This window comes from Botryllus schlosseri, chromosome 10, assembly GCF_051294905.1.
Source record: "Botryllus schlosseri isolate E-star chromosome 10, Bs_hap1, whole genome shotgun sequence".
NCBI lineage: Eukaryota > Metazoa > Chordata > Ascidiacea > Stolidobranchia > Styelidae > Botryllus > Botryllus schlosseri.
In genome coordinates, this window is record NC_137245.1 from 23096135 (window position 1) to 23111681 (window position 15547).

At 44.5% G+C, this 15547-nt stretch overlaps 2 protein-coding genes across 9 annotated transcripts in view; both read left to right on the forward strand.

Moving 5' to 3' along the window:
* LOC145448184 (focal adhesion kinase 1-like) overlaps positions 1-15547 on the forward strand; it is a 96502-nt gene that overhangs the window by 23962 nt on the left and 56993 nt on the right. For all 5 annotated transcript variants that reach the window (XM_080326526.1, XM_080326523.1, XM_080326524.1 and 2 more), the window contains one exon: positions 1262-1397. In XM_080326526.1, coding sequence (XP_080182652.1) covers positions 1262-1397 — 136 coding nt within the window. The remainder of the gene's footprint in view (positions 1-1261; positions 1398-15547) is intronic.
* The window catches only part of LOC145448185 (aprataxin-like), a 137337-nt gene that overhangs the window by 1528 nt on the left and 120262 nt on the right, over positions 1-15547 (forward strand). The window lies entirely within an intron of this gene.

Genomic DNA, 15547 nt, shown 5'->3' on the forward strand with positions numbered 1-15547 from the left:
AAAGTTTAGTAATTAGGTATTAATATTCACACTCTACTGCGTCTCTACTCTACTACATCTTCAAAACGGAAGCCACTGAACCTGAACTGAAAGATGACACAAGGAAGCTAGCCTCTATCATATATATTCGACATTCGTGTATATTACAATAGCATTATATTATTCAATTATATATTGAAGTTCAGTACCTCCTCTGGAGTCTCTTCAAGTATTCTTATTGGTTGCTGTATGTGTATGTGTATGCTATTGATATATACAGGCGACTAGGCATAAGTCGCACACCTGATAACTTAAAAACTGCTTTATTTGACCAAAATGCTCGGAAACGAAGCAAAAGTTAAATTCGGACAATTCTTGTCTCAATTCGGACGCAGGCTCGCAATTCCTGTCGTTAGGTTATGGCACAATAGATAGTACTGGGTTCGTTTTAACAGAGGGCGAATGATTATAGTGAAACAGTGACGATAAGGAACTAATACAATGCCGTGCTGGCTTCATGGTCGCTATCAATTGGGCGCAATTGCCTGGATCTTGTAGAACAGAATGGTACAGAAAAGTTAAGCAGAAAGAATGAAATTGCACAATAAAGAAAAAGATGAAAAAGTGAAGACGATTCCTTGGTTGCTCGATGGTTTGTTGCGTCCGTAGAAGGGATAATAAAAAGTGCCATTTGAATCCTATTTGCGCGTGTAATACAGTATTTGTTGAATGGTTTGGTATCAAAAATACTGTAGCCTGCAATACCAGTAACCTGAAGGTATAACCATAGACCATAGTGTCCTATATGGTGTGGAAACAAGCAAATCTCACGGCTCAGTGAAATTGGTCTCCGTCACACTTTCCATTTGCCTAAAGGCGAGATCGAAATTTGATAAAACGGGTATCAATCGGAAGCTACCGCGGTACTGATTGCGAAAATGTAAATTTGATTCTGCTCGTGGTCCTGAAACCCCCCAAAATCAGCCTCGAATGTTGGGTTGTAATGGAGTTTGGTATTGTGACGCAACCATGCCGTCTGAGCAGCTCAGAAGCAAGTGCGCACGAGAGAGTGTGAATGCTCAATCGGTTGCGCAACAATGGTCAATACCCTTGCAGTTCCGCTCCTCACCTGCTCCCTAATTCGGTCGAAAGTGAGCGGAACCAAGATATACGAATTAAGCAGAGTGACCGTATGCAAGTCTTTTTGTTGTGTGACATGTCAAAAACCTCTCCTCTCCCATCAAGTGTTGTCACACGTCACAGCTCCGAATCCTTTTCGCAGGATTCGTTGAGAAGAATTCAGAGTGAGAAGTTATCGGCGGAACAAGCCCGTTTGGCTAGAAACGTCAGGACCACGTCGCACGAATCACCGTATGCCGTTATCAACAAGGGCATTGACCAGCACCCAGGAAGAAAAGGTAAGACTCGCGCGGCTGGAGTTTGAGAGAAAGCTTTGCGATGTGTTACGTGGCTTGGAACTGGCGTAGAGATACTAGCTCAGTTGTTGGTTAATTCAGTCGTTTCGATTGTGAACTCTTTGATAAACTTTGGTGAAACACACACCTACACTGGACTGGATCACAAATGAAGCCCATATCGAGCTGAATTGCCTGGCATCGCTCACTGATTAGCGCGGTTCACATATAATTGTATCGCAAATGATTATAACATGGTGTTCCAAGCAAGGCCTGTCACATTGAAGAAAAAGGCCCAAAGCGGTAAATTACAATATACTGTTAAGGACATGATTATTTGTCCGAATTGGACTGCTGTTTTTTTGCGTGTCTCACGTGCACCTTAATTATAAACAATTATCTCCACTCTATGTAGCATTTTCTGGCAGTGAAGGAAATGTATGAATTATAACATCAAAAAAGCAGTACATCTATCGTTTATTGCTGCTCATTTTTGGGACAATTCGTGGTTCAGTGGGCGGGCAGGCATCCCCGTAATTTCGAGATTCGGTTATATGTCCGACTATTCTGTCGCTTTAAATCTGAGAAATTGCATTCAAAACTAGATGTGTTGTGTACCCAACTTGGAGCACATTTTCAGCGTAACATCAATTAGACAGGGGAACTGCTCGATACTTAATAGCACCCAAAAGCATGGATGAGGGCCGGCAATCGGTATGCTCCGCTTATGCCTGCACATAACATATATATTATGGGTATGTCGTATTTTCGGGGCTTAAAAGGGTGGACGTACCAGTGAGGATGTGCCGTCGCCTTTTGCTGAGTACTAGAAAACATCTATTGTATGTGAATAGCGAATTGATGCTGTAAATATCGGGTTGAAGGCGAGGCATTCGGGTGCATTCGGTTCGGCGTTCTTCACTCCTTGATTACCAGTTGAATAATATGGAGACGAAGAATCGATTTTTTTGCTCGAATGTCCGTCGGGAATGGAACGCACCTCTCGGTTGGGTTGCGAATCATTAGGTTTACGATGGCATTGCAGAATATTTTGACTCGTAACTAGATATGAGACTGGAAAATAGAATTGGCTATCTCTCTTATCTACTTTGTGGCGGGTGTACAAAACACTCATATAACAGGTCTAGTTGGCCTACGAAATTCTGATGACTTACTATTTTAGCTGGTAGGTGTGGGGAATGGGCATTCGGCAAAGGCCGCACTAGTTTTCGGGGTCTTACGCGAAAGAGACGCTTCGTACTACGTGTCGGACTATTTTGATATCAACTCGAGATAGAGGCGGTCACTAACGAAGTCCTGATACTTTTCCACAGTAAACAAGTATATATATATATTGCTTGATTGCGAAACTCGGTTAAGCAGTTATGTTTTAAACTACTTCCACTTTAACAGTTCATAGTCATTTCAATTCGATTTATTATTAACAATTTCATTATTTTAATACACCGCAAGACTGCGACACAGTGAAAAGGTAGGAAGGTGTCGTAACGGCTTGCAGTAGTCTTCGGAATCGGACACCCACCAGGCCTAGGCGATGTAAAAAGGTGGCGTGCACAATGAATGAAAAGTAAATGATTATATAATAAAAGAATAGGCGACAAAACAGGTGGCGTGTGTCGGAAGGGGAGCGCGTTAGGTCAGGTCGTGGTCCTGTAAACTTGAGGACGGACTGGTATTGATTCGGTAGCATTTGTTATTATTTCAACAAAGCATTGTTTTCGCTTTGGATTCGGAAAAGTAGAGAGTAGTTTTGGGGACAAGTTTGCGTCGCCGTCATGAGTGATATTATCATAAAAATTGGGGGCAATTAGCACCAGTATTACGGCAAACTATATAGATAGTGTCATCCGTCATTTGTTTCGGTCGCTATGATGCGTCTTGCGATTTCGATAGCAGCCGCCTACGTTTGACTGTAAAAGTATGCAATGCCTCTTCCAAATCTACTGATTGAAGCTACTTATTTGAATACTTTTCACGCCTTGCATTATTGTCTATTTTCACGTGAAGTAGTATTAACATGTCTGGGAAGTCGATACTTCTATTTGTAGTTGAGTAGAAAGGCGTGGCGTTGGCGTTACTTCTACTGGAGTAGCATTGCTGACCAGTGACCATCTATGGATAATAATAATAATCGGTGATATGATCTTGTAATGCAGCGGGCTGCAGCTGCAATTTTCATATGTTCGATGTTCACTCGCGAGCCAGCGGTACTACAGGTATCCGCCACGCTACGCTGGGATATCAGTTTCATCATCAATTACGCTTCTTAGAATTAATAAGCCCGCGACACCCGATAGCCAGCCCGGTATGTAGACTTTAAGGACACGCCGGTATCGAATTTCTCGTCGATGGCCCGGGTGAGATGTTTGCTTTGGCTGGCTTGAAGCCGTTTTTGCGAGATACCTTTTGTCGCGTGCATTCCGCTGATTCCCCGTCATATGTTAGGTAACACTTTGGTGATACTTTCCGCGGACACTTGACGACTGTTGTGTGTCGAGTGGCGTATTGCCGCGGTCTTAGTAGTGAGGGTTTGTTAAACGGCACGCGCGTGGCGGTATTGTGAAACTTTTTTGGATTCTGCGCGCTTGCAGTCTTGCGGTGTCATTAAAAACAGATGCAATCGATTGTTTAATGGGGGTTTGTTGTGGATTTGAGATGTCGTCGGTTCGAGGGCGTGATGTACGAACGCTGTATCGCCGCGGAATGCGATTATCCGGCGTAATCCGCTTGCGTACGCGAGTGCTGTTGCGACTATTTGGATTTATTTGTCCGTGACTTGGCACGGGAAAGCGCCGTAAAGTTTGATAACTTTCGGGACTCGCGGAGATGGTTGAATCTGAATACGCAAATGGTGGGGATTGTCCGTTGCTGTTATTTCCAGTATTGAACATGGAGTGTTGGCTGTAGCTGAGGTGTGGCAGCGATTGACGGTTTTGCGTGTTGTGTCTTTTCGAGTGGGCGTAATTCTGTGCAGAAATTTCATTCGGAGATATCAACTATTGTGATGGTATCTGTGTACAATTTTCCTTTTCCTTATTGTGATGGCATCGGCGTCATTGACTCTTTGTGATGGCGGATACGGCTTGAATGCGTCCGTAAGCGCTCGTATCCTGCTACTCGATAATTGAATATCTAATCAATGTGCATTACAATTACAATCGATAATAATATTGAACTCCAAGTAGGAGGCATGCACAGTGCACACTGTATGAAAGAAGACAACATAAAAGTATAAGCAATGACAATGAAGTGTATTGTATCTGTAGGCGAAGTCGCAATGTCAGATCGTAGTCCGGTAATGTCTGGTGCTGATTTGATAATTTGGTGATACAGTTGCTGATATCCATTCTCTACCATTCGCTGTGGATTACCCACAGCGGGCAGCAGCCGAAAATTTTCGGGTTTATTTCAATATGAATGTATTGATCAATTGGCTAGTATTTGTAAACTACCTCGTGTGCATGCTCGCCCTTGGCATCTTGAATAAACGATAAGCATCGGAATTATTCGCTATTTCAACACGAAATATTATTAAAACCTCGCGACGCCCACATCTACGCCGGCAGTCGAGGCCGTAAAACTGTGTGTCTTGGCGTAATTTGTTTTGATTTCGCGAACAGCCCGGCATACGTCGGGAGATCTGAATAGATGGCTGCAATCGGACCCTTTTCGCACGTCCGAAAGCGCGCGGCTCTTTGAAACGCCGTCAAGCGAATTACAAGCATACCATTCAATTCGGCTTCTTGACATTTATGACGGCTGTCGATTTCGACTGGGGCCAGCCATTAAAGCGCAGAGTAGGCTCGCTTTTCAAGTCGCTTTTCCACGCAAGCCATGCGAATCCGAAGACAACAAGGCGTGACGCGAAAGTAGTGGCTTGTTCCAGCCTGGGCAATGCGATCACTGTGACTTAAGAATTTCACGCGTACACATTTTTAATTGATTCTGTACGTTGTCGGGATGGTGCTATTGTCAGGGCCCGTGATTGTGTACGCGCATAATATGCAAGCCTTACGTGTGCTAGGAATGTTGAATAATTGATTTGTTTTCGGGAATGTGTACACCGCGAAATGGTAACAGCAGGGAGTAAGCGCATTTCCCGAGGGAAAAATAGTCTGATGTAGATTCAAATAGAGACATTTGCCCTCTTGTTCGTAGAGTCGCGATGCATCGACCTGTGTGGTGTTGGTTCAGCGCGGGTCAAATGCGGGATTCGGATGCGGGCTGAGACTTGTGCGGGAATCACTAGCAGGCGTATCTGTGTTTCGTTACTATAATATCTGTATGCAGAGGATATATTCCAACGCGCTTGCGCGGAATGCGCTGCGTTGATAGGACTTCGATGTTTTCAATCGCGGTGGCTTCCCGCAGGATTTGAGCAGAGGTCGGGAAATAAGTCACCAGGTTTCGGCTGATGTGCCTAAATCCAGTCTTAGTGAAATTCGACTGTTTTCCGAGGCAGGATCGTGTCAGTTAGCTGTAGGCAGGACAGTGTGAGAGGTTCGTAAAGTAAGTACACGGGGAACGCCGGTACGGCTAAGTAGACATCCCAGGACCCAAAATCGTTCATGCCAAGGCCTCGTTTCAGTTTGGGTTTCGGGTCACTGAATGTGTATTTACGAGGAGTTTATCGCCGAAGGTGGTCAAAGTATCGAGTATCCATCGCAAGTTTGTACTTGCGTAGAAGTATAAGTGACTTCGCAACTTTTAAGTGGCGTAGTAAGCAGCACTAGCGATTTCCGAGTCAGTAAAAAGTATGTTTTCCTGGCCTAGTTTTGCCAAATTCATAGTTTATGTAGTGTTCGTGCCGTCATTTGAAAATGGCGACCCCTTATTCATTATCGCCCCCGGAAGAATATATGAAATAACGCCCTCTCCCCCCCCCCCGCGATGGCTGATTCACGGCCGTCGTATTTGATTATGTCCCCGGTAAACCCGCGTAAAATATCGGCGGTCGCGTTTGCCGTGCGGGGATTGCCGGACCGGGGAACTTGACACGGCCGTTTCCGGTCGTAAAGCCATCCGCGAGACGCTCGGATTGTTGTTTTGGTGTGAGTTAACGATGCGTATGTTCCGGCACGCGACACGCAAATTGCCCGTTCGCGAGGATATAGCTACTTCATTTGACTTGGTGACAATGGTGCGCGTAGATCACGAAATGTGATTTCCACGTACGTGGGTTTGGGTGCTGGTATACGACCGATGGAGGTTTCAAGGCTTCCGCCGCGTAGGAAAAAATATATCGAAACTAGAATTTCTCGTTATTTGTAACTCTTAGTGGACGTGGGCGTGTAATTTCAGTACCCAAAAATGTAGTATGAAATAGGACCTGGGCGGGAATGGAACTGGCAAATAAGGACTCGATCTGGATTCGAGTATAGGAGTCATTGATCCGGCTATTTGCGAGCCGGTCGAGATCAACGCGCGCGAGGCATATCTGCGCGACACGCTGTAATCTGCAGATGTTCGCAGACTTCGGATATCCGCAATCTTGGCGCTGTTTGTTGGTAAATAGCTTTAAGCGAATCGCCGATGTCGTTGGAGCGCTGGTAGGCAAATATGTACGCGTCCGGTATCGCTTGTAACTGCACGGCACTTACATGATGTAGTAGGCGATAATCGAGTGGTGCGATAAGACAGGGCGCTGTTACGTTGGGGAAATGTTTAGGTCCGCGTTAATCTCGGATTATCCACCGATGGTAGTTATGCGCGGGTCAGTGCCACCGTTTTGGTGAGATATGGCTCGTGAAATTTTGCAGGAGCTGGTCTAGGCCGTGGGATGCGGTATCCTGAATGTTATTGCTGATTTTGCTTATTTAGTGGCAATGTTATGGAAGGCGCATCGCGTATTTGTTCACCTCTGACTGCGCCGAGCTATATGCGGATATACTTGTGTAGAATTTGTTTCTTTCCGAAACTATAGCGTTTGAATCGTTTCAACGTGCTGTGCCTTGAAAATGAATCCTCGATGCTGTTTTCATTGCTCGCCTCTGTCTGTATTGGGGATCTGCCAAAGTTTCATGGGCTTCCTCCAAGTGGTATTCACGCATACCGTGGTACTTGACCGGATAAACATCTCAAAAACTGTGCTCGTTTCATCACCGTTCTCGTTACCCATAATTCTCCCCATGATGATGTCATCCGCATGCTTTTAACGCTGGCAATGTAAACCTGTCTGACGTTGACACGTTTTTATACACTTGCAGTTCTTGGCACGCTTCGCATGGAGTTGCCGAAGTTCGTTTTCGGACATTCATTCGTAACTGGCAACAGTCGCGCCAGAGCGCGTAAGCAGCGCATAGGTTACCACCTAGAAATCTGCTGTTAACAGCGGGATTAGCGGTTCGGAATCGTAAAGGAAGTATACCGGTAGTCCGGTGCTGTCGGAGCTAATCGTTTCGCGCTCAGCAGAATTATGTTTTGTGTGGAGCGACTCGTATGTCGTGGTAGCGTAGTTTCAACTGAAGTGGTTATAATAACTCGCAATTACGTCGGGCCGCTGTGGCTTTGATCGCCCCTACACAGGAATATAGGCGGTTCGCAAAACTGCTAAATTGTGATAATCTGTTGTTTACAAGGACTCGCCACCAATAGGACGTGGTGAATGTAAACTCCGAGAATAATCCCGTATCCAATTAATCTGGATTGGAAGGCTTACGGGCTTATGGCCATCTGTTGACTTGTTGGTCATTTCGTCCAACTGCTGCCTGCGGTTTCCGAGGAACAATAATTTTGATGTTTATTTATCATATAGTTTCGTAGTGATCGTATGCAAAGATGCTGCCAGTGTATTGACAGACATTCGTAGTTGACCTGCTGTCGACTCTTATTTTCACGAATTTTGAGTATCAAAGTAATATGCATTAAAACATCGCTGCACACGGCTTAAAACGTCTTTGATTACCTCGCGCTTCCGCTGTTCTGATGTCAAAAAGGCGTTGCATATTTGACTATGAGTTTGTTCTGAAGTCGGTTGTTTCTTAGGGTGTGCGTCCAGTTGTATTGCGATTGCGATTGGTTCGATTTAACGCGGGATTGCCTTCAACTGTAGGCGGCATTGCTTCCTGTGTTGCGTTTTCATTGGCGCGCGCCCCCGCATCGCAGCGCCTATTATGGATAAAATTATGAGTTAGGTTTGGAAATCTGCTGAGGAGATCTAGGGGAGACTTTCGGTGGCTCTGCTGCAATGGGAAGTTTTCAGTTAGCTGGAAGGGATGATGTAATGGCGTGAGCTTGGTCGTTGCAGAACGAATGTTATGTTTATCTGTAGCACGCTATGCCGAGGGCTTGTTTCCTCATTACACTGTCGGGACAATAGAACACTTGTAAGATGCATCCGACTTATGAATAGCAATAATCACGAGTTTAGCACAACCAGGACATGTCGTTTCTGTTTTTGGAGATCAAAATTGAGGAAAGATCATGGATGTCTTTGACTGGAAATGAATGGTGTGGTTGTGAGGAAATCGATCGAGTTTACATGGCATGGCGTCTTGGCAGCGTAAGCTGTAGTTCACAGACAGAGGTCATCATGGTTCAGTGGCATCAATGATCGGCATTCACAGTTAAGTTTTCAAACGCCGCATACGGCAAACGCAACGAAGGTATATTGGGGGACTGAGGCACTGTCATAACTGTATTTAAACCAGTGATTACGCGTGAATATATTGACGCTACGTGTCATGCAGTCGGACTAAATGATTACATTTCTAAACCGATGACCTTTATACAACGATGCAGACGATATGTTCGCTGAAAATGACATGACGTCCTGCATATCTGCATCTGGCGCTCTGTGTTGTGCGTGATTGGATAATGCCTGTTGTCACGTCTTCATTATGCATGAGCTTGAGCATTGAGCAATTATGTTTAAGCGTAGTATTGGAAGCGCCAAATATTCGAAGGTAATATAATCTTGTGGAAATAGGTCAGCGGTGCTGATGTCGCATGTCATTGCCCGTCTCTTGGCGACACCGCAAATCCCTTGTCAATTGTTGCATCACAGCCCTCGGACTACTTCTATGTATCTTTTTCGTCAAATAGAAGTAATTCCATTATCTCATGATATAGACCTGTTTTCGCTACCGCAAAAGTTCACATTCTCTCGGGAGTAAAATAACTTAGTTCTGTCGCATATCTGGGGTGATTCGTCGTCGTCAGCAGTACAGCGCGAACGCGTCGTGTTTAATCAATGTTTATCATCCGTAATTCGTGACGAATTTAACGATTCGTCTCGGTATGAACGGATCGTATAATTACACTTATTCGTGATTCACATGCAACCTCCTGAATGTCCACGTTTCCGGTGTTCTTGACCCTATGACCTTAAAGCAGCAGGGATGTGTATTATCGCGTAACAGCGTTGGTTTGCTGTGTTATGAGTGGAGTTATTCGCTTTAACGGATGTCCTATATCTTTGCAACTACTTGCAAGGTCATTAAGCGATGTCGCGGTATTTGTTTATAAGTTGTTTTGTTCTTGTTTCGGAATAACGCTAGGAGTGATGGAGGAAATGAGTCTTGCGCATAATAGTCTGACGTCACAATGCGATTTCGTTGGTCGTCTTTTGCAAGTCGCCAGCTTACCGTGACAGGCGAATTAATTATGTAGTATTCCATTGCCATCGGATTGCGTGCAGACGTGCGATAATTTTCGCGTTGTATGAGAAATTCGGTAATCCATGTCGCTATCCGTTTGTTGGCAGCTTTTCTAGTTATCGGTCGTTTTGATTATCTGGATATACTTACCGTGCTCGGCGGCGACAGTGATTTAGTCGAAGGTTTCGGTATATGGGAAGAGTTTTTCATTTGAAAGACGACCCATCTCGCTCTTGTCTGTGCAATTGGTGCCGAATGAGACCTATGCCTGGGTTGGAGCGGGTCGCTAGTTTGCGGGCGAACCCGGCTTCGGGCCTCAGGCGCTCGTGGAGTACGCGGAAAAGGAAGATACCGGTCAAAAATTCGAACCGATCAAGATGGGGCGGTGAGTGTCGGCAGTAGACTCTATCCGCTTATCAATTCTTATAATCAGTGAATTATTGTGATTATTCGGGATCTTTTTATACTTGGCCCGACTGTACTCCGATAGCACTCAATCTTCAAGCTTGGGACTAGTAGCTTCGTAGATTCTAGTTATCAGCGGGATACACCTTCCTTGATAAATTTTGTTGTGCCGCCAGGCAATTTTGTGGTGTTACGGTAGCAATGCTGACGCCGTGCAATTTTTGAATGGGACTTGTGTAATATCTTAGCGTTGGTGATGAGTGTGGAATCTGCACTGTGTATTTATATGGCACCGGGAGTCTATGCGTATTGTTGTATACAAATGTGAATATTGAATAGTATACTCGTATTGAAATAGACCCAATTATTGGATACACCTCGGCGATACCATTGTTGATTTACAATGATCTTTCCACTTCTATGCTAGTTGCTGCCGAGTGTCAGCCGAAATTACTCGGTATTCAATTGTTCCTTTAAGTTCTGTACCTCCAAGATTCTCTTCAGATGAGAGTATGTAATAATCGTCTCTCCTTATTCGTCTTGAATCATTATAATAAACGGTCGATTCGGATTCGGGTACTGAAATTATTTTTCTCGGCCCCTAGCTCCTGGCTGGATCATTGTGCTAAATGTTGTGTGCCGGGTTCCGTGACACGTGTGTGATCGCTACATTAACACACGGAATGCGGCGTACATGCACGCTTTTAGCAAGCATTCTTAGCACGTAACTACTACCTTGCCCGATTTTAAGTTTGATCTTGATACATCACCTCGTAGCTCGTACCTGCATATTTCGATAGGCACGAGAGTCGGTTCCGTTACTAGGTCGTGTTCGGAATTTAGCGCCGTCGTTGTAATGATGTTTTCGGTGATAACACGAGCGCGATACATTGTTTATGTTTTGCCGTGTGTCGCCGCGCTGCCATTAGCGAAACATTCTGCTTCGTTGCTGACCTCAGCCTCAGCTGATATCTTAAAGTATGCACATGTACATCATACAAATACCTATTGGTTGGTTCAAATTTGATTTCGATCCGAGGGATGGCTTGGCGTTATGCCGATGCTTGGAGCGAAGCCGACATGCGTAGTGGGAAAATGGAATTCTCAAGTGCACGGTAGCGACCGTACGCGCCGATCACCTAGTATTACCAGAGATGTGATGTTAAAGTTGAGCATAATCTTCGGATTATATAGGTCTGTCATCCGGTGATTGCAAATATCGTTTTATTTATATTATCGTCGTGATAAAATCATTTGTGGTGTCAGCCTCCTTCTGTCCATGAAATAGATATCGGTAGCTTTAGTAGTTTCCCCCAAAATGAACGGTGATAGAAACGTAGTTTGCTCTCTCTGCCGTTGTAGCACGTCCTCTCGCGCAAAGGACAGTGCGAGTGAAGAAATATCGGCATACAACGGTCGGAACTAATTTTCCGGATTTTCGGTCGCTTAATTGGATATAGCGCTTGGTTTCGCAACAATATCAGTGAGCACATGATTGTCCGATGTTCCATTTATTATTATCTCTCTGGTAATTTCTTACAAGTTACAACATATATTTATTACTAGCTTGTTGCCACAGGCCACAAGTATTGTTATTATATTTATTTGCTGCTTCTACTTCCCTTTATTATTTCGTAAGTTTTGCATACTATCCAATCTTACAATCTATACATTGTTACTCCACCACTATAGTGGTGACTGCTGACGAGTAACAAGACATTTACAGGCCATATCGGACAACCCTCAATTTGAATATTTCCGCCGATTGCGCATTGCGGTTTATCGCAAATTCAACCACATAATTATCGCCCTAATCGATTCGATGTCGTTTGCTATCTACTCTACAACTACCCCCCTGCATCGCATTTTCGACGTTTCGACTACAATCGCGGCTGCCCGTGTCGCGCAAACGAACCGATTGGCTGACGGTCGATTTAAAGAAACGCGCAGCAAAGGTCGTGTTCCGTCCGAGGGCGGGCTCACGTTTATTCATGGCGGGTATGTTTCCGCGCAGCTTAAGCAAGTGACTAAGACGCTGCCCGAGTCACACGCCAAGACGAACGCGCTTAATCGATACTGCACGGGTGACCTCACGAGTGGTATCAAAATAGGAACGTGGGATTGTTTCTGAATGATATTTATCGACAACTGTAATGCTGTACATGGATTATCGCCGGGCTTGGTCGAGGGTTCGACTATTGCTAATAAGCAGCATTGCGGTATACAGATATTGGCAGGCATTGATCACGTCGTTTCCGGTTGCGCGCAGAAGTCGTTTGGTTTTTGGCAATCGCGGCAATGCGCGATTGGTCGGCGTTGTCGGGAGAATTCCATCTTTCGTTTAAGAAAGTGTGTAGTAACGGAAAGTGCTGTGACTAAGTTTCCTGCGCGGCCAATTAAATCAGGAAGGCTGAGTTTCAATAATAAGCGAAGACGGACACAAAATTTCTAGGAACTAGTTCTCCGGGAACATAACTGTGAGCGCGTCATTTTGGATGACCGGAAAGGCATTATTCAGGCGGTCAAGGTTACAGCTTCTTGGGATGTCGAGAATTTGAGAATCTAAACTTCTATTTGCGGCCATTTTATGAGTGCTAGTTGTGATCCAATGGCTACCATGGGAGCATTTTTTGACAAGACTGAGCTTGAGGTTGTGAGCTTGGATGCTAACTAGACAGACACGGATTCGTCTCGGGATTAAGATTTGAACGTGGATTATAAGCGGAATCTTCAGATGTCGCGTTAATTTTGAATAAATTCAAGTCACTACTGCTCGTACTGGATTCCGCCGAAATCCACGCCAATACTCTAGTTTGAAAATATCAATTCCATGCGATTCCATGCGACTTCCTTGTAGCAATAAAAGTTGGTCGGTTCTTTTAATGCTGTGTATGGATTTTCTGTGGCTTTAAAGTTGTATTTTGAGTCATTGTTGATGAGATTCGCAAACTCCAGTTACAATACAAAAATAGTTGCTATGATTCAACTCCGCGTCTTAGTATCGGCTGGACCATATGCGCTATCGTGTATATACCTATCTGGAATACTGCAGCACTCCGTACCGATTTGAGTTTTTGTACACAGTTGCGCAGATTGCTAGCAATATTTAGTGGTAGGTTAACATGCAACAATTCTTTGCTAGGCAGGTCAAACGGTTGAGGTATGCTACCGTGATTTGCGGTGTTGATATGAGCATGATTCAAAGCGATAACTCGCATGTAAGGTGGATATCTAATGTGATTCAATTTTTGTTCGTTATTAATCACTCGCATGGTTCGAATAATGACCACCGTGGTTTCGTGTTGGATTCGATATACACACTCCGATACAGCTATATTCATATGCGTCGTGCATCTTGATTATGCAGTTTAGGTTTCATTATCATTGTCTGTATCCGTAGTCGGTTTCCGTACGAGATGCATCGAGATACCGTTCTTTAAATAGATTCGTCGTACGTCGATCGTAGCCCCAATTGTGAGCAGTTTTGATCCTGCTTAACCAATTTGATCTATGAGATATTGTAACTAGGCATAAACCCAACATTTTTCATGGGGCAGTGCGCGATAGAGCAAAATTGAGATGGTGAAAATGACACTTATCTTGATGATACCACAATGATCATGATAATTGCCAGTAACGTGAAGCATGGTCATTTGTGAAGTTAATCTGTAGTATGCCCTTAATGCTGAAAAGAATCGAGACCGGTGATAACTCGACTGTCGTGTAATGCAAAATAATCAAACCATGCTGCCGCCTTCAGTCCGGTTGTTTTGAAAGAAATTCGTTGATGTAAAAATATTTTAGTCAGCAAATAGTTCATTTTGGTAGCACCGTTGTGAAGCGTGGCGGAACTGCGCTCCGAATTTCCGCTTCTTCTGTTTGTTATGCCAAGCATTCGCTCGTGGCGAAGTATATAGTCGGGTGTTTCTGACATCAAAGTAAATCACGACACTGTGGCTGACGGTAAAGTGGCGCCTTTGTCTCGCCGTGGCCGTATAGTATATTTCCTAAGTATGTCGATATTCTTCGACAAAGACCAGCATTTAGTAGTTCTTATTGCGCCAGTTCCGAGCCTTTGTTACATGGTTAAAGTTCGAACACTGAACACTGAACAGCTTCCATGCAAGGACTCCCCTTCTTTTTTTTCTGCTGTTGCGTTTCGTGTTGTGGTTTTATTTTATCACGCTTTATGACATGATAGCGTGCGTTACGTGATTTCCAGCTGCGAATGCCAGTGACACTTTTCGTAACCCCATCTGTGTACTACGTAACGGCAGTGCTTTTCTCACGATTGACGTAATTTTTACGGAATTACATTCCTTTCCCGTGACCTTGATGAAAATTGAAACCGTCCTCGTAAACTGCTCGCTTTGTGGCGACTGGCTTGTTATTGATGTCACTGCGCGGACGTACGTAGCGTATCGTCTGATGCCTGAAAGGCACGTAACCGCCGGTCAAGCGTAGCCGACTTTGTTAACCTCAACGTGAAGCCGACTGCTCTCGCCTTAATTGTGTGCCTTGGAGGTGGTGTAAGCGCTGGGAAAAAATTATATATCGCCGATCATAGTCGCTGGTAACGCGATCACTTTGTATATACATCGGCTGAACTCGGTTGTCAGCAAATAACGGCGTTCGTTGCGTCATGAATAAGCGCGGCGTCGAAGGCCTGAGCGATGGGAAAGTTCGTCCGCGTATGCAACTATCTTGCTTTTGGAGTTGCGGCGGGTGCGATAAGTCGTACTTGGAATGGGAGTATAACATGGCGTTCGGTGAGATATTCATGCTTTTTTTGCTTGGCGCATATTTCGCGTGTTGAACGTGTCGCGTATCTCATCGATTAGCGCGTCTCGCAGATATCGGTTTGGCTTCTAAATGATGGTTTGTTTATTGTCGGGTGATGTCTATACGGCGGTGGTTGTTGTCTGTGTTTTTTTGCGACTACGTGGATATTGAATGTAATGCGAGCAAGTTAGATGGATGGAGATTTAGTGCGATTTAGTTGGTACATTTGCCGTGATTAGTTGGAGATGAGGTATGATTGGAATGATTAGCGTCGCGATATCCTGTTGAAATGAATTCTCTGCCTCAGAAAACTCTTATATAAGTGTATGCTGCGAAAGGTGAAATCGA